General features: G+C 34.2%; 1 protein-coding gene across 1 annotated transcript in view; it reads left to right on the plus strand.

Annotated features, from left to right (window-relative positions):
- Positions 1 to 22,957, plus strand: part of DNAH12 (dynein axonemal heavy chain 12) — a 77,316-nt gene that overhangs the window by 37,355 nt on the left and 17,004 nt on the right. Inside the window, exons 38-59 of the mRNA XM_075159036.1 lie at positions 570 to 708; positions 796 to 962; positions 2,065 to 2,320; positions 4,459 to 4,758; positions 5,945 to 6,123; positions 7,752 to 7,944; positions 8,035 to 8,196; positions 10,171 to 10,365; positions 11,188 to 11,321; positions 11,658 to 11,820; positions 12,274 to 12,354; positions 13,535 to 13,711; positions 14,516 to 14,647; positions 15,093 to 15,182; positions 16,757 to 16,897; positions 17,033 to 17,274; positions 17,614 to 17,761; positions 17,965 to 18,110; positions 19,426 to 19,640; positions 20,550 to 20,742; positions 21,608 to 21,800; positions 22,781 to 22,953. Coding sequence (XP_075015137.1) covers positions 570 to 708; positions 796 to 962; positions 2,065 to 2,320; positions 4,459 to 4,758; positions 5,945 to 6,123; positions 7,752 to 7,944; positions 8,035 to 8,196; positions 10,171 to 10,365; positions 11,188 to 11,321; positions 11,658 to 11,820; positions 12,274 to 12,354; positions 13,535 to 13,711; positions 14,516 to 14,647; positions 15,093 to 15,182; positions 16,757 to 16,897; positions 17,033 to 17,274; positions 17,614 to 17,761; positions 17,965 to 18,110; positions 19,426 to 19,640; positions 20,550 to 20,742; positions 21,608 to 21,800; positions 22,781 to 22,953 — 3,819 coding nt within the window. The remainder of the gene's footprint in view (positions 1 to 569; positions 709 to 795; positions 963 to 2,064; positions 2,321 to 4,458; positions 4,759 to 5,944; positions 6,124 to 7,751; positions 7,945 to 8,034; positions 8,197 to 10,170; positions 10,366 to 11,187; positions 11,322 to 11,657; positions 11,821 to 12,273; positions 12,355 to 13,534; positions 13,712 to 14,515; positions 14,648 to 15,092; positions 15,183 to 16,756; positions 16,898 to 17,032; positions 17,275 to 17,613; positions 17,762 to 17,964; positions 18,111 to 19,425; positions 19,641 to 20,549; positions 20,743 to 21,607; positions 21,801 to 22,780; positions 22,954 to 22,957) is intronic.

A 22,957-nucleotide genomic window follows, 5' to 3' on the forward strand; every position in this document is an offset into this window, starting at 1 on the left:
AATTTGTTGCCTTAAATTCAGTTTTCAGGGTTTTTTTATGAAGCCTTATTATAATCCAGTTTTAGTGTGTTCGTTTTGATGATGCTGTTATGACAGCCCAAACAGTTTTTGTACCCTCTTTCTTCTTTGGTAATGAAATTTTTTTCTTTTTTCTTTGATTAGTCATATCAAAATCAGTTATATTAGCTATGGTCAGATCATATAAGGGAATGAAATCTAAAACAGCCTCAGGTTAAATTTCAAGGCTGAAAGTTTTATGACGTTTAAACTACTGCAAGATCTATCAAGAGAAATGTAACTCCCATGTACGTTCATACATACTCCAAAGCCAGTAGAATGAGGGAATGAGAAATGTCTCTTTCTCTTTGTCCCCTTGTTGGTGGGAGCAAACTAAAATTATGAGAGGGTTAGATGAATATGTTAAAACATTTTAGTTTCTTAAGGTATGTAATGTTTTTAGAGATAGAACAAGCAGGGCAAGTTAGTAAAACCCTTGACCTCTAATTGCAATTAGTTTATAGCTTGTTAGATTTCTGCAGTCTGTATGCCTTATTACTTTCTTTGTGAAGACCGCTGCTTTTAGTGGGACCAACAGGTACTGGGAAATCTGTGTATGTCAAGGACAAGTTAATGAACAACTTGGAAAAGGAGCGCTACTTTCCCTTCTTCATTAGTTTTTCAGCTCGAACCAGTGCCAATCAGACCCAGGTTAGTAGAACAGATAATTTACATTTCAAAAAGATAACATATATGAATATTTAATCTATGTTTTGAATATTCCTGTCTGCCTTATAGAACATTATTATGGCCAGGCTGGACAAGAGGCGCAAAGGAGTCTTCGGCCCTCCAATGGGAAAAAAGTGCATTATTTTTGTAGATGATATGAATATGCCTGCTTTGGAGAAGTATGGTGCACAGCCTCCTATAGAACTTTTAAGACAGTTCTTTGACCATGGATTTTGGTAATTATTTGAAATACAATTGAAACTTTTTTGTTGCTGCATTTCCTGTTATAATTATTTAATCACTTGAATTTGACTTTCAAAACCTTTTTAAAGTGCTTTGTAAATGTTAAGATAGCTTTGGTTTATATAAAAATATATTATTTAAAGTTGAAGCAATTTCTGTGTTGCTCTTTAAGTGACTTTTCAATTTAGGAAATAGATCATCAGATTTGTTTTGGGTTTTTTAGAAGGTTTTATTGCTGAACTTCAGCAGTATTTGTATAATAAATAAAATCATTCTTTTACACCTGGATTTTTTTATGTCTGTGTTTTTCATTGGTTTTATTTTTCCATCGCAGTTCCTTGTTTCTTTCCTTTCTCTTCCTCCTCAGAGTAAAGTGGGAGGTTTGTATCTACATATATATAGAGAGATATAAAAGTTTTATACATGCAATTATATAAAACTTTTGATTTTACTCATTGTATTGGTTTTTACTGTCATCCAAGATCACAATTTTTTTTTTTTAAACAACATTCCAAAATAATTTTTTAAAATAACAATGAAATCAGATCCGGAAATAGGCATTAAGAAAAACAAGCTAAAGGTCTTCCCTGCTTTTGAGGTTTTTGGCTCTGCTTAGATTGGAAGACTGTAACAGGTAGTCTCCTGAGGTCCATTCCAGCCTGAATTATTCTGTGATTCCAGGCACTTCTCAAATACTGTTACTTTTGTGATTCCAGGCTCAAATATCTGTTGCTCTTGCATAGAGATAATATATCTTGTCAGATTACAGTTTCAAATACTCGTCTCAAAATTTTGTGTCAGGTTTTATGTAACCCAGTTTAAACAAATAATCTTTCTTTCAGGCCAGCGTGATATGTTGAGATTAACTGGGGCATAGTTATAAGACTAGTTGTTCATGGTTTTGGGTTTTTTTTTTGTTTGTTTGTTTTAAAAAATAGGTATAAAAATATATATAAAAATATAGTATGTAATATATAACATATGTACATATTTTTAAGTATATATGTTATACATGCAGAGAATACTCTGTAATATATGTAACAAATGTGTTATATCTGTAACTATCTAAATGTCACACTGCAATTTATTTTGAAGGTATGATTTAAAGGACACATCTAAAATTACACTTGTTGATGTACAGTTGCTTGCTGCTATGGGGCCTCCAGGCGGTGGGAGGAATCCTGTTACTCCTCGATTTTTGCGACACTTCAACATTTGCACTATTAATTCTTTTAGCGATGAAACAATGGTTCGCATCTTCTCTACCATAGTAGCTTTCTACCTACGGACTAGTGAATTTTCTTCCGAGTTCTTCACAACTGGAAATCAAATTGTCACTGCCACTTTAGAGGTAAGAGGCAAACACCGTAATGTAAGTTGCCTTTAATTTGTTTGGTAAAGTTCCACTGACTCTATAATAATTTAATTGGTGAAGTAGAGATTTTAGATATTTTGTTCCTTATTATTTTTAACATACAGCCTCATCTGCTTTGACAAAATTGTCTTAGTTTTATTGTTGCAGTAACCTTCTTATTCTACAAAAATTGTCTTTGAATTTGTGTTAGTGTGGGCTCTGAGGTACCTGTCCACATAATGTCAAGTAGATGAGACTGGAATCTCTTTGGGGTCAGACAGGCACGGGAAGCTGTCACACGCAAAGTCAAAGTGGAAATATCAGTTGCAACCCTTCCAACACTCCTTCTCAGAGAGACTAAGAATGAAGAAATCACTCTCTCCACTTTCCTTCTTCATCTCCCAGTTTTTGTGCTAATTATGGGCACATCACAGCAGATTAAAGAAGCGGCTTTGTAGAATCTGACTCCAGTATGACAAAAGACATCACAGAAATGTTGTGAAACTGAAAGCCATTAGGCCCAGCTGTATTGAATTTCTAAATGTTTTGTGAAGTTCCGTGTTACAGATTTTAGTAAGTATCACATTTGCAATGTACCATACACATAAAAAAAGGAATGGCAATTCGTGACATTTTTGCAAAGAAGCATTAAGTTACAGACATAATATCAAAGCATAGCTTTGCTGGCTTACTACGTAGCAGAAATCGTTAGCAGTGTGAACAAATCTATTGCCTACGATAAGTATTCATCATGGAAATGCATTAGGTAGCTAATATTTCACCAATGAAAAATTCTGACAGAAAATCTGATCAGCTTCAAAGGCAAAATCAAATGGCTGAAGTTTCACAGGGGATGTGGCTTCCTTCTACTGCAGAACTGAGGCCTTTCTCAGACTTTTCCACTAGTTCTACTTATACCCAAGGACATATTCAAGACTGAATCCATCTCATTCCAAGGACTCGCATAGCTGGTATTTCAGAACGATTGTTAAATAATACATTCAATGTATGAATCACAAGGCCGACTGACTACTGCCTCTAGAAATCTTTTTGTCGGTTCAATTAATCCTTCCAAACCAACCAACCAACCAAAAAAGTAATTCGCAAGAAATGCGCAAGTTTTCCTTCTTTAGACAGAAGATAATAGTAGCAGCTACTAGCGATTTGAATGCATTTGACTACATATTTAAAACATTCAGCTTTGTCAGGATACGTCTTAGACCAATTTCAGAGTGTTGTCTTTTAATACAGTCATGCAGGTATTTCTCATCAGACTGCATCAAATGTTGTTGATACTGTTAGACTCTTACACATTTGCCGGCTAGAGAATCTGTGCTAACATGAATTTTCATCCTGGTAAGCAATACCCTACACCTCCTAGGATTAAAGTATAATAGAAGAACTGGGCTTTGGAATTGGCTTTGGACATGGGACAACAGGTGAAATGTGTACTCAGTACCATGGATATAGTCAAGCCTGTAACACCTGATTTAACTGTACATTTTTTTTAGCAGGTTGATGTTTGATAATTGTCTTCACCAGTGAGTATATGGTGACAGATTAAAAGTTTCCTCTGTCAGCATTCACTTCAGTATGTTATTTATGTTCAATGAGAAATGAACATAAATGTTTCTGCCATAACAGCATAAGCTAACAACAGCTGATGCATTCCAGATTAGAGCAAAACATAGTCAAAACACAGCATTCTTATTGACTCTTTTTTTTTTGAGTAATTTGTAGATACGCAAACAAATAGATTTAAACAACTGAAAATCTAGGAAGTTACCATTGCGTATCATTCAGTCTTTCACTTGAAGGAGGATATCATATAATTAAAGGAGGTCAAAAGATCGGAGTGGTATTCCTGGTCCTACAACAGATTTCTTTACACTTGCTACAATTACTTTTCCCCTTTGCAGTTAGGTTAGTAGTACATATATGTTCCAGAACTGCATGACATGCATCTGATATATTCAGAGGACTTCGAGATCTTTAGACATTATTAGGATTTATTAAGTGTGAAATGTTTTTCGTGGAGAAATACAATTTTAGAAGACATTTAAGATCTATTATAATAATATAGTCGCTGTTACTGTTTTGTTGATTTAGTTCTTTTTTGTTGTTATTATCTTAAGGTGTATAAGAAAGCCATCAAAAATCTTTTGCCCACGCCAGCCAAATCTCATTATACATTCAACCTGCGTGACTTTTCACGTGTTATCCATGGCTGCTTGCTCATTAAGAGAAAATCAATTGAAAGCAAACATGTAATGATTCGGCTGTTTGTACATGAGGTATTTCGTGTCTTCTATGACCGTCTAGTGGAAGACAGTGATAGAGCCTGGTTGTTCAATTTAATGAAAGATATTGTGAAAGAACATTTCAAAGAAGCATTTGATTCAGTTTTTGCACACCTGAAGCAAGGAAACACACCTGTGAGTATCACATTTAACCTGTTGCAAAACAATTGCTTTCATTATAAACTAGAAAGTTTCTCAATCGCAGATGAAATTTTGAATCAAATGTTCTTGAAAAGTTGAATTGAATTTGGCAAAATGCCTTCTTTGGAAAAAAAAAAAAGAGTAAAAATGTTTGGAAGGGTTTGACTGTTGTACATAAACACCCTTTTCAGAAAACATTTCATTTAAAATGTGGGTAAACTTATTACTTTTCCATAAAAGAATTTTGTGTGTCTGATAGTGAAACAAAAACTTGTTTCTTATTCAATTAAAAAAATAGTGCAACATTTTTTCAGATTTACCCAAAAAACCCTGGGTATTTATATCTTATGAAATTTAATTTATCAAGCGTAGTATTTTATTAAGCTCCTAGATGTCTGCACATAGAAATAAAGCATCCAATTAATCAGTAGGACAGCAGAGCAACTTTTCAAAAAAATTCTGTCACATCTTTTCTTGGAGATGTAGCAGCACGTAGTCAATCTTTGGGCAATGGGAGATAAGATAACAGAAACAACCAGAGTAATTTATAAATCACTGCCACAAAAATAGCTGGGATCTGCGCATAGTACTGTGCCTGCAAGGAGCAATACAAGTATGAATGCTCTTAAATGGACTTCCAGGGACCTGATTTACAGGATAAAGAAACATTCCCTTTATAAATTTAGCCTGAGTTACTGTGTGGTAAACAGCATTCTGTAACTGTTATGAAATGTTAGTATTTAAAATGTTGTATAACATGTTATACTGTATGCCTTGTCTTCCTTTTTTCTGTTTTTCTTTTTTTCTTCCCCTGTCATTTCATTGATGTATAGAAGAAATAACTTTGTGGTCTTAGTTACCCATTTCATAATATATTGAAAATTGCTAAACATACATCTGTATAAATGTGGTGTAATCTGAAGGTCATGATTATGAGACTGTTAATGGCTATTTGAGCCAATTGTGTTCCAAGAACAAATTAAGAGTAAGTTTAATTGTTTAATATGGGAAATAGAGAATTTTGAGGTGGGTGGTGTCTGTGAGTCAAAATATTTCAGAGCGCTTGTTCTTGTGTCTTGAGTATTTGTCTAAATTCTCTTTTGTTTTCTAAAATTCCAGTGAGAAATATGTTCATTAAATATTAAACTTGACTTCATAATTTGTTGAATATTTATCATAGGTAACAGAAGAAAACATGAGAAGTTTGTTTTTTGGTGACTACATGATTCCAGAACTTGAGGGAGATGAAAGACTTTATGTTGAAATTCCAAGCATTCAGCTGTTTGGTGATGTTGTGGAGCAGTGTCTGGGTGAATATAATCAAACCCACAAAACAAGAATGAACCTTGTTGTTTTCAGGTGCATATGATCTGTATTATTAAGAGCTTTAAGCAGTAGTTGATAATTCAGTATATCCAATTTTGTGGGCTGTGGTTTTTGTATGTTTCTTCCCCTTTATGCATCCACAGAAGTGTTTGTGGTGTTACACCTTTCTGGATGGAAGTGAACTGATTTTTCTCCTATGCCCCTGCTTTTTCTATCCAAAAGTAAACAATGAGAAGTTTTTCTCCTAAGAGACTTTGAATATATTCTTTGGTTGTTGAAGAAACATTGTGCACCATATCAGGTGGGTGCTCTACTTCTGCTAGGCCTCTGTTACCGGTGAAGATGGATGTCAGTTTTGCTTCCAGCCCCTGGCCTTTCATTTCACCAAGGACAAGGATTCTAAGGTTGTGAGGTGCAGAGTGAGGTATAGCACAATCATAGCCGTCTGTCTGCTCTGTTTTTATGCAGCACGGCCATGCCCCGCTTTGGGGCGCATACCCAGCCTGGTGCTGCAGCTAATCCTGTGAAATTTTAGACTGCAGGCTGCTCTTGTTGCCTTAGCTTGTGATCAGGCAGAGCTACAACTGAGACAGATTAGGAGGTCACAACTCCTTACTCCTCCGTATTGCTAGAGATTACTGCCTCTTCATATTTGCCAGTATAACTTGACACATAAATGCTTTGTGAAGGTGATTAGAATTAGTTTAGACACTTCTAATAGCAGTTTATTTCAGTCCAGGTCATTTTGAGAAGCTGGATTTGTGAGTACCTGTATATACAACTGTGCTGGGAGTTTGAGGAGATGGCAGCCTCTGATCAGGGGCCACTTCCTGAGTGTAGAAGCAATATCCTAGTTACCTCACTGAATAGTAGCCAGGAGAGCATGTCTGACTGTAGCCTTAGAGTCCAATCTCATGGGTAACATGTGGATTTGAGTCCTTTATTTTTCTAACCAATCAAAATAAACAATTTATCTCTTTGAAATGCTTTAAGCATTTTTTGAGAACACTTTTAGCTGCTGCTCAGCTTACTTTAACTACCCCATGCCCTGCACTTAAACAGGCTATCTCCTGTAGACCTTGCTGCATATTCCAAGGTACACTATGCTTGTGTTTTCACAATAGATAGGTCTCTCAGTAATGTGCAGATACTGCTTTCTGAAGATGTTCCAGTATCTGTTTCACATGTAAGTTATAAAACACTGTCAGAGGCAGAGGGAAGGAAGAGGTTTGTTTATATAACCCATTTTTCCCCAGTTGTTCCTTTAAAAAGTATTTAAACTGTTATACTTCAAGAGAGTTAAAACTGATAATACTGTTATGATTTAGAAGTAGAGAATTTCTGTTGGTTTTCTTTTTCTTCGACACCTTTATCCATATAGTGCTTCTGTTCTCGCCACTGCCCATTCCTTTCAGTAATTCGTAGTCATTTCTAATCTAGCTAAATACTGATATTTGTATAATAGAAGAGTTGTGAGTTTTATTTTATTTTGTGATGCATACCCACTCCCTTTCTTCCTCTTTCCCCTCACCTCACCACCCCTCCCCACCTTCAGAAATTTGTTTTGGAGATGCTACTTCTATACTTATTTCACAGATTTATAGATTCACAAATGTATATGTATTTCTGCCATTCTGGTAATCAGTGCATTTCAAATACAGGTATGTGTTGGAACATTTGTCTCGTATAAGCCGTGTTCTGAAGCAGCCAGGGGGTAATGCTTTGTTGGTTGGAATGGGAGGAAGTGGACGTCAGTCTTTGACACGTCTAGCAGCATTCATGGCAAAAATGTGTGTTTTTCAACCAGAGATTTCTAAGACCTATGGTACAAATGAATGGAGAGAAGATCTGAAAGTGAGTATTAATAACCTGTCTGCATTTCGACTTAATTTTGAGGAAGGATGTTTTGGAATGTACAATATTTTAATTGTCTTGCATTTTTAGAGTCTTCTGAAGAATGCAGGTGGAAGAGGCTTGAAAACTGTATTTGTAATCACTGATGCACAAATTAAAGAAGAAAGCTTTTTAGAAGATGTTGACAGTGTCCTCAACACTGGGGAGGTACCTAATCTTTTTGCAGCAGATGAAAAACAAGAAATTATAGAGGTATCTTTAGAAATTCTTTTTAATGTCACCTCCCTTTTAAGCTATTTTGTCAGTTCAGTGTGAAGTGTGGCTTTTGGATATATGCACTCAATTCTGTGACTTTTTTGAGACCTTAGGTAAATCAGCCAGTTATTAGTAAACTTTCGGAGTAGCTTATGCCTACTACTAATTTTAATTCTGACCTGACATTCTGTTCACAAACACATTAAGTTGTGCACGTAGGAAACCTTGAACATTCACAAATACCCCGTGGCCATAGTTATTTTTTGCAGTGTATTGTGCAAAAGAAGAATGTATATTGTAATGTTTTCATTGATCAGTTAAGGACAAAGACATTTTTTGAGAAAACACAGCCTGCCTTTGTCAATAGACTCGTGCTGTCCAGGGCACTAGGGCATTGTTAGACAGAATTTCATAGTCTTGACATTTCTACTCAGAGGGAAGTTGGGGAAGGGTGGTCCATGAATTCAGGCTCAGAAGTAAAGATGCAATGTACTCAGGCAATTTTTAAAAAAATTCTATCTAAAATCAGGCTTGGATTTTCAAAATAGCAGTCACCAGTTGGGAGGGAGGGGCATCAATCTTTGTATACATCAAGCTGGAAACTTCATGTTAGCTCACAATATTTGGAACTGTATGCTGTGCTGTCTTCATATCTCTATGGTACGTTTACTGATAAATTACTTAGGTATGCTTCTAGTTGACATTCAAAGTGGTTCTTAATACATACACAAATGTTCTTTATTGAAATAGCTATATCACTTGATAAATGTTACCATATTGTTTTTTCTTGGGCTTAAGTTATGGAGCATGTTGATACCTACATTCCATGTTTTTTGCAAAGAAGTTAGATTATAATTCTAATCATCTTTCTCTATTACTGTTTCATTCTTGCCAGGTATATAATAACAATATTTAAGATAATGTGACTCTTTTACAATTTTATAGTTTGTACGGACATATTCAATTGGTGTATGCTAGAACTTGGTAGCTATCCATAATATGCCAACTGGAGCAAATTTGGTTTTTACTCATTTAAATCTGCTCCATCAAAATATTTCCACTTTTCTCTATTGCTACTAAACTAATTTTTGTCATTTATTTTAATTGTGGGATTATGTGAAGTATATGTGCTTTGTGGAAGATTAATTTGAGTTTTAGGGGTTTATAGTCAGTGTTTCATAGATTGTTAATTAATTGAGGATAATAATACTTTTATGAAGTAGTCTTTAGTTTCAAATCTAGAGGTTTCTTCTTGTTTTGAGAGATTATTGTTTTTGGTAAATGAACGAATGGAATATGTTTTGATGTTTGAAACTTAAATCTTCCTCTCCAATTAGATAAATACAGCATATTTCAGTATAATATTAAAGCTAAAAAAGTTCTTAGTAAGTTAATGTCTTGAAATGTTGTTTTGGAGACTTACATAGCACTTAAAGAGTACATGATGAGAAAAACATTTGCTTTTGTGGTAGTGGCTTTTGTGTAATGAGAGTAGTAATTTGCCTCATCTGTTTGTGCCTCCTAAGTCTTTGAGTGACTGAAGACTGATTGTAATTAAGCCTGATAGTTATATATATCATTAGAAGTCTTTGGTTCTTTATTTCTTGAGGGAGCTAATTATGAATTCTGATTTTTCAGAATGTGTCTTAACCCCTTTGTCTCATCTTAATGTGTCTTATCCATCTGGAACTCATCTTGGGATGGATTTTTAGTTTTTGTTCTGACGTATTCTTAGTTGCTCAAAGCAGCAGATGATCATTTCTAGAATGACTTGTCAGGGTCACAGATAAATATCATAATCCTGTTCTCAAACAGTACTTTTTCTGTTTTTCTAGTTTATTCTACCTTTTCATTTATCAATAAAAAATTTTATTTCATGGTGATGCTGTCGTTAACAGGATTGCTATAGGACTTCAGAAGTGCTTAATGAGAAATTATGTAACAGTTTTTACCCCATGTATTATTCCTAAGGGTGTTCGTGCAATAGTTCAGGCTGGCAATAAACATGAAGAACTCAGTCCCTTGGCCTTGTTTGCATTTTTTGTGAACTCCTGCAAAGAAAATCTCCATATTGTGGTAGCATTCAGCCCAATTGGAGATGCTTTCCGCAATCGTCTGAGACAGTTTCCTTCACTCATCAACTGCTGTACTATTGATTGGTTCCAGGTATGTGAAAATATTTATATTGTTTTCTCAACAAACTACTTCAGTTTTCTAACATTCTATATGTTCATGTTCTGTTAGATTTTCTCTTGTCTTCTGTATAGGAGTACTCCATGTTTTTCAAAATTTTAAAATAGCATAGGCATTTTTTGTAATATTTTGGGAGCTCTTTGGTGTGCGATCTCAGTATTTCTACAGCTAAACAAACTTAAATTTTGTTGCTACAAATTTTACATTTCTGAAGTAGTGAATAGCCTCAGTTCAGTGATGGTAATTTGTCATTTTATCGCGTAACAGGTATGTTTTAAAAGACTAGAGAAACCATTTCAATGTGATTGTAAAATGATCGTGATTTCTGCTGCCTGTTAAGCAGATCATGCATCATGGGAATGACAAGCAAATACGAGTTCTGTTGTTTATCAATAGATCTTTTATAGCAGAATAAAACTTGGAAAATTATTGTAGTTAACAATCCTTAATGTAAACGATGTTACTCTCAATAAAGTGCAGTTAGCTCTATAGCTTGGCCTGGTGCTGACGTCAATTAATTTTTCTGCCAAAGGATGACATAGACACAGAAATGTTTGGATAGAATGACAATATATAGCTTTTAACTAGAAGATCACCCAGGAGTTGCCAGAAAAGATTGCATGGGTAGTGACCTCGCTGCCTGATTTAACCCTTATGTCAGTTCATTGTTCTTGAGAAATAGATGAAACTAGTGTGTCTCATTCAGGTGTTTTGAGTGGTAAAAATTGTTTTTAAAGTATGAAGACTGGTAATGGCTGAATTTTACAAATGCTTCTCTCCTCATTTCTCCTTCAGCCGTGGCCTGAAGATGCCCTTGAACGTGTGGCTAATAAGTTCTTGGAAACACTTCAGCTCACAGATAGTGAGCGTCAGGAAGTTGTGCCCATCTGTAAATACTTTCATACTTCAGTTTTGTCACTCTCTGTAAGGTCAGTTTGCTTCTTTTGAAAACAACTCATTAGTTTATAGAAATATTAAGAGGGAAAAGATTATGCTGTTGAAAGTAGTAAATTGAGCAACAGAGAACTCAAAAGTTGAATTTTTAGAAATAAGAAACAACAAAACAATAGGTGATTGAGTTTCATTACTACTCATTTATGTCTTAAAAGTTAATGTATACTATCTGCCTGCATAAAAATATTATATAAAATTGTCAAAATTGCTTACTCCTGTTTTTTGTCAAACAGTTACATAACTTTGCTAACAATAGTTAAACTAAAAAAAGAAAACAAAACTCAAAGGTACTCTTTTTTTTTTTTTAATAGGTTCTTGCAAAGTCTAGGACGCCATAATTATGTTACTCCTACTTCTTATCTTGAGCTTATTGCTGCGTTTCGGAAACTTCTTACTCAGAAACGAGACACTGTAATGAAAGCCAAGAAGAAATACGTGAATGGACTAGATAAACTAGCTTTTGCTGAATCACAAGTGAGTTAGGACAAAAATGCAACTGAAAATACAGAATGTTTGGCAAAAGCAGGTCTTTTCCTGGAGAAGTCAGTCAAAAGCATTACTTCAGATTTTGTTTAGCTCAATCTTCAACAGTAAAACTCTAAGAAATGTCTTTTGCCTTTTCTTTCCTACAGTCATAGCAGTTGTGCTAGAGGCCACAGACCTCTGAGCATGTATTGCTAAGCAGTATATGAACAGAGCTTCCCTCTCCTAAATGCTTAACAGGTGACTGTAAGTGAACATAGTTCTTAAAATTAGAGATTGTACATACGAGATAAAAATAAGTCTCTGAAGTGTTTTGATTTGAAACTGAATTACTTCCTTCTATCAATAAATTAGTCATTAGGTAATATCTAGGTCTTATAGAAATTGTTGGAAATTGTACTTGGCACTTGCTGAATCCTACCTGATTCTTTTGCGTATGTATAGGTTGGTGAGATGAAACAAGAACTAGTTCAGTTGCAGCCCAAACTGGAAGAAGCTAAATTGGATAATGCAAACATGATGAAGGTAGAGTTATACAAATACAACTTTGTGGTTTTTAATGTAAGCATGTGTATTCTTGAGATCCATAATTTCACCTTTGTAATAATTAGCTTTGAATGAGGAATCTTAATCGTACAATGCACTTCTACTTCAGTATCTCAGCTGATTGTAGACAGGTTCTAAAGAATATGCCTGTATAAGGTTGCTGATATGTGACTTTCAGAGAACAAGAGTTGAGTTTGGGTTTTTGAGCTCACTTCTTGTTTACTGGGGTTTGCAGTATTGTGAAACTTGCCACTATTTATGCTTATATCTTTAGAACTGGAAGAAAATGGTGTTCTTTATGTAAGATACAGACCTTGCCTAAGCTCCATGCTGAAGGATGTTAGAGGAACTTTCATGCTAACAGTGGTTAGACTGGATTTCCCAAGATCATTCACTAACATTGCAAAACCCACAAATAGTTCTTCAGCATACAAAATAAATAAGAACAGCTTTGCACAGTCTGTCTTTGCATGCACAGGGATTATACACTTGGTTTTTAAAAGGATCCTAAAAAGGATTAACTTCGTAGAAATTTAGTGGGATGTAGGAATCAATCTCTTGGGTGTTTTTGAAAATTCTGACCTGCGAAAATACGCTTATCTAGTATGTTATTGTTGCATCACAAAAAAGCAAGATTTGATTGATGTTTTTATGCACTTTAAGTGTCACAGTGATATCTCTTCTATCTGCTCTTACAAACCTCTAAGAAAACTAGATGCCACTTACGTAGAACTGAAAAGGGAGTACTTGGATGAAGGCTTGACTCATCACTGAAAAGAAAATAAATTTCAGTAGTCAGTGTCATAGATTCTGAAGCTATGAAAACTCATTATAAAAGCTAGTCATTTTTTAGTTACAGCCTGATGCACAAACATGAAGAGTTTCTTGTCTCCTGAAATTCAAACATATTTTAAATAGCTTTTATTGACAGTAATCTGATTTCATGCAGTTTACCTACTGTTAAAGCTCCATGATGATGTTGCGTTATGCTAAGAAACAAATGATTCCTTTAACATAAATTGAAAATACATGAAAATATTGAAATACTCCAATTTTCTCTTTACATTTTACAGTATTCCATAAGTGCTATACTAGGTAATTTCAGTTTATTTGATCATTCACTGCTCAATAGGAAGCTCACCCATGTGTTTTTCTTTAGACTATAGAAATAGAATCTGCAGAAGTAGAACAGAAAAGAAAAACTGTAAAAGTAGATGAAGAAATTGCTACAGAAAAAGCTGAAGAAGCTCAGACATTGAAAAATGAATGTGAGAGTGACCTGGCAGAGGCAATCCCAGCCCTGGAGGCCGCACTTGATGCTCTTGACACTTTGAAGGCAAGCTGATGTAAACTTCAGCATTTGAAAGAGTTATTTAACCTGATGACACTCTTCCATTTATTTGGGAAAGAATGCACTAAGATGAAAATAATTGGAAAAGTGTTAAATTTCCTCTGTTTTGGCAAAGGAGAGGACCTGTACAGTCATTGTTCAGTATATTTCCTCTTCATGTACTCAGAATACAAAGGGAGGGCGTGCATTTAAGAAATTGTTTATTTGCAAGAAAGCCCACTTGTGGGAAAAGTAACCTAAACCTGAAGTTACCAGCAGTGGTATCAACTGAATTTCCTCTTTCAGCTAAGTTAATGTTCACCGCCAGTGTCTAACATGGCATTTGTTTATGGCTAAGAATTATCTGTATCTTTGGTTTAAAGGTTTTGTCCTTGTCATGACTTAGACATGATCTGAAAGCAGTATTGTTGAGAAAGTCCTGCAGGAGTTTAGTATAGTAAAAGGTAGTTTAGTAGGAGTTATGAAGTATATGAGATGTCTTACATGACACTTATGGAAGTGTATCAAAAAATACTCTGGCCTGGACTTTTTAAAACATAATTTTAATTAATCATTAGTTTACAGTTACTAGCATTTATTTCATTTTTTATTTCCCCTGCATAGGATACATTGATGGATATTTTTAATTGTCTTGCTAACACTGTATCATCCCCTCTAAAAGCCCTCTATAATTATGTTCATTGGTAATAGTGTTATAATTCCCCTTTTTTTTCTGTTAGTTCATTTCTCTTAGTCGTGAGAAAGGCATAACATCTGTCATAATTTTTTTAAATGTAATTTTTATTTTAGCCTTCTGATATATCAATTGTCAAATCAATGAAAAATCCTCCGTCTGGTGTCAAACTTGTCATGGCTGCTGTCTGTGTCATGAAAGACATAAAACCTGAAAAAATTGCAGATCCTTCACGTACTGGAGGCAAGGTAAAATGGCAGACAATAGTTTCAAATAAAAGTGTAATTTATGTTCTTCTCAACACAGAGCACTTGTTCAATAAACAAGATCACCCAAGGTCCAACTAAAGTAGGCAAGTGCTTACAGCCTTCATCCATTATTTTACTGAAAACTTCCAGAATTCCAAATTTTCTAAGTTTTGGAATGTACAAAGAGAACACATTTAATTTGCTTGACTCATATATAGATAATAGATAATACGTAACTCTTCCCTCAGACACTGTTCAGTTTTTGGCTTTAGGTATAGTTTGGGGGAAATGTTTGATCTGATAACTTTTTCCTTTATTGACGTCTCAAGGAGGTACAAGGTCATCAGTATTAAATATGCATGAGTTTTAATTAAAAGAGATTTGTCATTTTTGTTTCTGTGTTTGTTTTAAAGCTTGAAAAGATATTTCCTACTGTGTTTTGTAGATTTTGGATTACTGGGCTCCAAGCAAGAAACTACTTGGTGACATGAATTTCTTAAAGGATTTGAAAGACTATGACAAGGACAATATTCCAGTAAGACTTCTGTCTAATTTTTCGTGATTTTTACCATGTAGATACTTTCTTGCAGGGGGGAAAAAAAAAAAATTAGAAAATACTGTATCAGAGGCCTTATTAGTCCCAAGTTACTCAACTTCTGTTATGACCAAGGATCTTTACAATATGATAGGGTATCTCTATAGAATAAGTGTGGTCATGGCAAGTGAGTCAAAATTCCTCAGGGTGAGTTTTCTAAGTGGCATTTCAGAAGGTTTTAGAATTCCCTTTGGGAATTTCTAAGGCTTCTATAGAGCCTGTCTTCTATTTGAATGTTCTGTGCACAAATGTTTCCAACTTTGCAATTCATAAGTATCTCATCAAAAGGTAAAAATAACACATAAAAAAACTGTATCAAAGTAAATAGTCTGTCCTGTCCATTATCCTGTGTCCAAAAATGGCCATAAGCAGGTGCCTTGGAAGGAGTAGGAACAATATATATGATAATTTCTCCAAATATTCTTCCAGCCTCTGGCACTTTAAACAAAGGACTTCAAAGGTAGATGTAGTTTGTGTGTGTTCAGTAGCTTCCAGTGGATCTCCCTTGTGTAATTTCTCTAGTCCCCTTAAGCCCATGTAAACTTTCTGTATCTACAAGATCTTTTTACAAAGCATTCCAGAAGTCTACTTTAAGTGGTATGAAGAGCTATCTCTTTCTGTTTCTTCTTGAATCTGGGTCCTTTTAGCCTCGTTTCATGTATTCTGTTTCGGGTTTTGGTTGGGGGTTTTTTGTGGAACCAGGGAACACTTGATCTCTGTCCAACCTTTCTATGCCTTTTTTTGTACTAGTTTTTCTAAATCAATATACTGGCATTATAAACGTTTTTCTATTTTTAAGTAACTGCCCACATTGGCGCTCTTCTTAATGGCTGTTTCTAATTGTATTATTTTGATTGAATGAATGCTGACAAAATGGGTAATATTTTGCTAAGTATAATAGAAGATATACAATAAATGCAGAAATGTACTAGCTGTACAAATTTATTTAAAATATTACCATCTCCCCCTTACTTACTATCCAAGAGTGTGATAGTAAGATCTTACTATCCGAGATAGTAAGATTGTTTGCCCAATTCAGTGGAAACTGAATATGCTTTGCCCTTTATAAAACTGGTCCCCAAAAGTAGGCACAAGCAATGTAATTCATTTAGATTTTGTCTTACATTAGTAGAAATACATTTTTATAATGATCCCCAACAGCTGTGTCTTGAGAAAAGATAGTAAATAATGAAATTAGCATGTTCTGCACAAGGGACAGCGTAAATTAAGACTTCTGTGTGACTGTAATGCTCTTAGCGCTTAGGTAGCTGTCAAATGGAAGACATACCAAATGCATGATTATGAAGAATAAGGATAGGATTAGGATGAAAACAGGAAAAGACCACAAAGTGTGATAGGAAAATCAAAAGAAACAAATAAACAGTGGTTTCTACCACAATTAATACTGAGTAGTTCTTTCCGATTTCATTGTGCAGAGAAATGGCAATGAATCAGTGTAATTTTGAAGTGTCAGCCATAAGACTTTGATGAGCTATAATGCTTTTGTTATCCAGGCAGCTGTCATGCAGAAGATTCGGGCTGAATACTTGACTAATCCTGAGTTTGATCCACAAAAGGTGGCTAAAGCTTCCTCAGCAGCAGAAGGTTTATGTAAATGGATTATGGCAATGGAGGTGTATGACAGGATTGCAAAGGTGTGGTTTTGATTCTAGTCCCTCAGTGCTATGAAATTTTTCCTCTGCTTGGTATATTCACCCTAAGCATTGAATTAAATAATAAAGTTACAAAAATGTGCTTTAAGCATTTGTGTATTGGTTGTAATTGAATAGGTGGTTGCACCCAAGAAAGATCGTTTGAGAGAGGCACAGCAGTCCTTAGCAGAGACACTGACACTCTTGAATCAGAAGAGAGAACAACTTGCAGCAGTTGAAAATCGTTTGGCTGCTTTGGAACGAACCTTCACTGAAAAAACTGAAGAAAAGGCTCGTTTAGAATTCCAGGTTGATCTCTGTGCTAAAAAACTAGAACGAGCAGAGAAGTTGATTGGAGGCCTTGGTGGAGAGAAATCAAGGTCAGGTTAAAGTTCAAATGTCAGATATAACAGCCAGTGTAAAAATAGAATTTGAACTTCAGTTCTCCGAGCTGTATCTCTGTCTGAGGGCTGAAGAGTGTAACAGTCTGGGCTGTGGAAATATTCCTCATTGTTTGTAATGTAAAAATATGGGTAGCAATGTTGGGAGAATTGTAGAGAAAGTCTTCAAAGTGAGAATAAAATACATAAACACAGTGTCTGTATTCTCCACCTGAAATTAAGATAAACAACAACAAAAAAGGTGGGTTTTTATCGTCAATATCTTTAATGTGCAGGTTTCAGCACCAATTTTTTTTCTGTATTTTCTGCTTGTCATAGATGGAATAATGCTGCAAATGATCTTCAAGACACATATGATAATTTGACAGGAGATGTTCTGATATCAGCTGGTGTGATAGCATATCTGGGAGCTTTTACTGCTGGATTTCGACAAGAATGTACCAAAGATTGGAGCAAACTGTGCAAGGTTAGAAGGTTAACTTAGATTTAAATAAGTGTTTGCTTTTTTCCAGACGACTGCAAAAGGCCTCAAAAATCGCTTGTCCTATTTCAAACTCTTAAAAGGAAATGCACATAGTGACTTTGGATTCGAGTGGCATTTAATAAAAGTTGTAAAGAAACGTGGAATAAAGATAAATGGGGTTTTCTTTTCTTTCTTTTTTTTCCCAGGAGAAAAATATCCCTTGTTCTGAGAATTTCTCTTTGAGTAAGACTCTTGGTGACCCAATAAAAATAAGAGCCTGGAATATTGCTGGTTTGCCCACTGACATATTTTCTGTAGACAATGGGGTCATTGTTGACAATTCAAGACGTTGGTAGGTGACAAAAAGGTTTAATTTTCAAATCCAAATAAGTTTTCACTTTTTAAAAAAAAGCAAACTAAATGTCTAGAGACAATGTAGCTTCTGTAGAGACCATGTAATTGAAAGCAGGAGTGGAATTTTTTTATCCAGCTCCTGTGAAATTTAAGAGGTATAACACTTTAGAGATTTGTGTATGTAGTTACTTGAAAGCTTTCCTTTCAGGAGATGCAGTGCTCTTGGATAAAGTTATTTGTTATTTTTTATTTTTTTTTTTTTAAATATTGTGCCTTTTTGTCCTATTACTAGCTAATGAAGCATTAGTAAGAATCGGTTTTAGAATTGCAGAGAAATCCTCATGCTTTACATGTTTAATGATAAGATTCAGGTTATGTATGTGCCAAGATACACCACAGTCCACTTCAGGTTCTTAAAGTTATAAGGCCATGAGATGACATTTTATGTTTTACAGATATTTATTGTATGTGAAACTCACATCTATATAAAGGATTCTTTTAGGTCCTTTAACAAATTTTTTTTTTTTTTATTCCAACTGAAATTTTATTTTAAGGATGATATCTATTACATTATATGAAACCTTGCGATAGCTGTCTGCAAATAATCTGCACTCAGTAGAAATATAAGATTATAAAACTTTATAGTGATGTTCTTGTGATCTGTGTTCTCTTAAGAATTAGTCTTTGTGATTCAGATTATATTCAGATTATAGTGTGTAATTCCATTTTTAGAACGTTGTTTAGTTCTCTGAGGGTGTAGTTAGAGGAGGTGTTTGATACTATTCAAGCCCATAAAAATACATACATATAGATGAAATCAGCAAGTACAAAGGGGGACAAATCTGTTGAACAAAATTAAAATATTGTCACCTTTCCCTGCCCCACTTACATTTCCAGTCTTATACTGGCTGATATACCAACATCTCAGATTTAAATTGCAAGCAATTGTTGACTTTTATTTTTTTAAGTGAAAAAATATATGATAAAGAACTCAAAATTTGTAAAAATAAATGAATTCTAAATAGTGAGAATTCCAGGGGAGGGGCAGAACAAGATTTTACAAAAATTCTGCATTCTGGTTTATTTAATGAAAAATGTTACAAACATTTTTTGCAACTCTTAAAACTATTTTTGATATTACTTTTCAAATTGTGATAAAACACCTATACACCTATTTTTCACCGATCTCTTAAAATAACAGAATCAAAATTGTATCACTTTTTCCTTGACAGCCTGACACAGAAACATTTTAAAATAGTTTAAAATTTTGAAAAACTCCTGCAGCACTGAGAAAACTGTCTTTTATGTTCTAGGCCATTAATGATTGATCCTCAAGGTCAAGCAAATAAATGGATCAAGAATTTTGAGAAGGAAAACCGCCTGAATGTTATCAAGATCAGTGACACAGATTATATGAGAACCCTGGAGAACTGCATTCAGTTTGGAACTCCACTTCTGCTAGAAAATGTTGGAGAAGAACTAGACCCATTACTTGAACCTCTGCTACTTAGACAGACTTTTAAACAAGGTAGATCAAAATTAATTTTGAACCCTGAAGTAGATTACATTAATGTTCATCTTATAATTTATGGTAATGTCTGACGTTTTTCTTATTACTCTCTGGTTTACTGCTGCCTGTGGTAAGAGGAAGGTAACTTCACAACAGCCTGAAGTTTTTTTTTATTTTTAAATAAATATCATTCATATATCATGATACCATAATAGTTTTATGTGAAAACCTTCACCATGTCACTATAGGAGACTAAATGAAGACACTTGACTCTGCAAAGGGAAGATTCTCAGTGCAATTATATTTTGCTTGTTCATTTTCATATATTTTAGTCTAATACTAATATTTACTAAATTTTGTACAAATCAAGAAAAGCTGTCAAGGCATTTTGCTTGAGGCACAATTTTCCTGTGTTTCTCTGAAACTTGCTAAGTAGCTATGAATTTGGTTTTCAACTTTGCTTTCTTTTCCTCCTGGAAGAAGACAGAAAAATGCAGATCCTTCTTATATAGTTTATCTTTACTGGTTTTCATGTCCATACTAAAAAAAAAAAAGAGAGAGAAAAGCTCAAACACTTTTTTTTTCTTTTTGGGGTTTTTTTTTTGAGTTTCATATTTCAGGCAAATAATTCAAGGAAAAAATAGTCTGTAAGAATATCAATAAGGCTCTCTGTTACCATCTCCAGTATTGTATATGTACACTGAAAGTACAGTAGTAATTGGATTGACTGCTAAGAGTAAAATGTGGCCTCACTGAAGTCTGAGAATTTTTCAGAGTATCAGATTTATTTATTTATTTATTTTTACTTTTCAGGAGATTTGTCATTGACAAGAAATTTGCTTTTATTTAATCACAAAAGTAATTATTTTTTCTGTAAGTAATTGAAGTAGATAATGATTTTCTTAACATTTCTCATCTTAACTTTAGGAGGCATGGAGTGTATCAGGCTTGGTGAGACCATTATTGAGTACTCCAGTGATTTCAAGTTTTTTATTACCACAAAACTGAGAAATCCACATTATATGCCTGAACTTGCTACAAAAGTTTCTTTACTCAATTTTATGATAACACCAGAGGGACTTGAAGACCAATTGCTAGGTATTGTCGTAGCGAAAGAGAGGTAAGTCTCTCTTTATGGCAAATAGCCATTTAAATTTTTTATGGCATAATTTCAAGGAAATGAGAGATGAATTTATTGTAAAGCAAAATGAAAGTTACATGGTGCAAATGTTGCTCAGTAACAGCTTTAAAAAAAAAAGTTGTTTTTCTAGTTGTCATATCTAAAAAGCTTGTTAGGGAAACAGATTGTCATGTTTACTGTGGGGTAAGCATCCATAAGTTAATTAAAGTAGCAATGTAAAATCGTTGGTTTTTTCATGGCAATTTTTTCCTGAAATATTCCTTGAATGTTAGAAAACTATGTAAATATTATTTGAAGTTTAAATCATTATTGTGATTTTTGCAATTTGACTGAGCTGCCAGGCAAGGATGCAGAACTATGAGGATTTAGTTTTAATTTCATATGAAATAAACACACAGTACCTCTGAAACTGATTATTGGCCTTATCTGAACCTTCACAGAGATACAGAGAAGTAGTTTCTAGGTTGTACGGAAATGTCTATGCAATTGGGCTAAATCCTATTTGCTAAAAAAGCGTTTCTAGCAGTAAACTTCTTTGGCATATCACATGGTGTTTTTTCAGGCAGCAGAGATATAATAAAGGAAAACTAGGATGTGCTGACATATGCAAAATGCTAAGATATTAAAGTTTAGACCATCATATCCAAATACTGAACTGAAGTTAAGCCAAGAAATCTATACTCAGAATTATAAACATCTTCTGAACAGTAACAACCTATTTAAACTAAAAGAGAACATTCACAAATATTTATTGTAGGAAGAGGGAGACATCTTCATGGGCTTCCTTTACAGTCAGTGCAAGATGAATATTAACTGTTTTTGTTGTATGTGGGTTTTTTATTAGACCAGAATTAGAAGAGGAAAGAAATGCTCTCATCCTTCAATCTGCAGCCAATAAAAAGCATCTAAAAGAAATTGAGAAGAAAATTTTAGAAACCTTACATTCATCTGAAGGGAATATTCTGGAAGACGAGACTGCCATCAAGGTCTTGGATTCTGCTAAAATAATGGCTAATGAGATCACAAAAAAACAGCAGGTAAGGAGTGTGTATATGTGTTTTCCTTAACAATACGTAGAAATTAAAAGTTAAAATTTGCGGCTAGCAGAAGGAGTACAAATTAGATGCAAAGCACAAGGAGGAAATTCTGTGCTTGTGAAATGTGAAGAGAAATAAAATTGGATCTGTTCTCGAATCTTCACTGATGGTTTATTCAGTCTTTAATTAGAAATATTTTAAAGAATATGTATCTATCTATAAGGACTGAGTGAAATGTAACAAATTCTGAAGCTAAGGTGAAGGAACTAATTTTTTAAAACAACAAAAATATTCCGGGATACATTAATAATCTGGGTGACCAATATAGGTATGCAAGCCCAGATTCTTTTGTTATATTTGATGCATAAAATACCAGCTGAAGTCAATGAGAGCTAATAACATTGATAAGAGAATAAAGATTTTTTTTTTTTTTTAATTCCTATAGACTTAACAGAAATCCAATACTAGTGTTTTCTTTAAGCTGATGTTGGCCTTCCTGCTATTTGTTAATGCCTATCGAATGCAATCTCAGAATATGTCTGATGGTCAAATTTTGAAAAACCTTTTTATATTCAAAGTATTGTTTTGTATAAAGCTGATTTACAGTAGAATAACTAGAGCTTAAATACATAACCAGTCTGAAATTACCCATATTTTCAAATATTACAGAGATAAAGATTGATACTTTTGATGCTGAATGATGCATCAAAGCTGTTGTGCCTCCTTTGTCCTTTGTTTTGACTATTGCATCCTGTAGTATAGGTAAATAGATAGGCAGTACTATGTTAAGGGCAAGTACTCCTTTTACCTAGTGTAGTTATCACCTACTGTAATTGTACATTTTGGAACATAAAAGTTGTCTTACTCTGGTGTTATAAAGTGCTGTATAGGGGTATTTTAGTAATGTTATTAAGTAGTAATATTTTTGTACAAAAGAGAATATTGAAAGCTTTTCTTTATCAACTGCTATTCATATTTAGATTGCAGAGAAAACAGAACTTAAAATAGCCGAATCTCGAGAAGGTTATCGACCTATTGCAAAGCATTCATCGGTGCTGTTCTTTAGTATTGCAGACTTGGCAAACATTGATCCCATGTACCAGTACTCCCTTAGTTGGTTTGTTAACCTCTTCATCAACTCTATTCACGATAGGTAA

This window comes from Calonectris borealis, chromosome 10 (assembly GCF_964195595.1).
Source record: "Calonectris borealis chromosome 10, bCalBor7.hap1.2, whole genome shotgun sequence".
Taxonomy (NCBI): domain Eukaryota; kingdom Metazoa; phylum Chordata; class Aves; order Procellariiformes; family Procellariidae; genus Calonectris; species Calonectris borealis.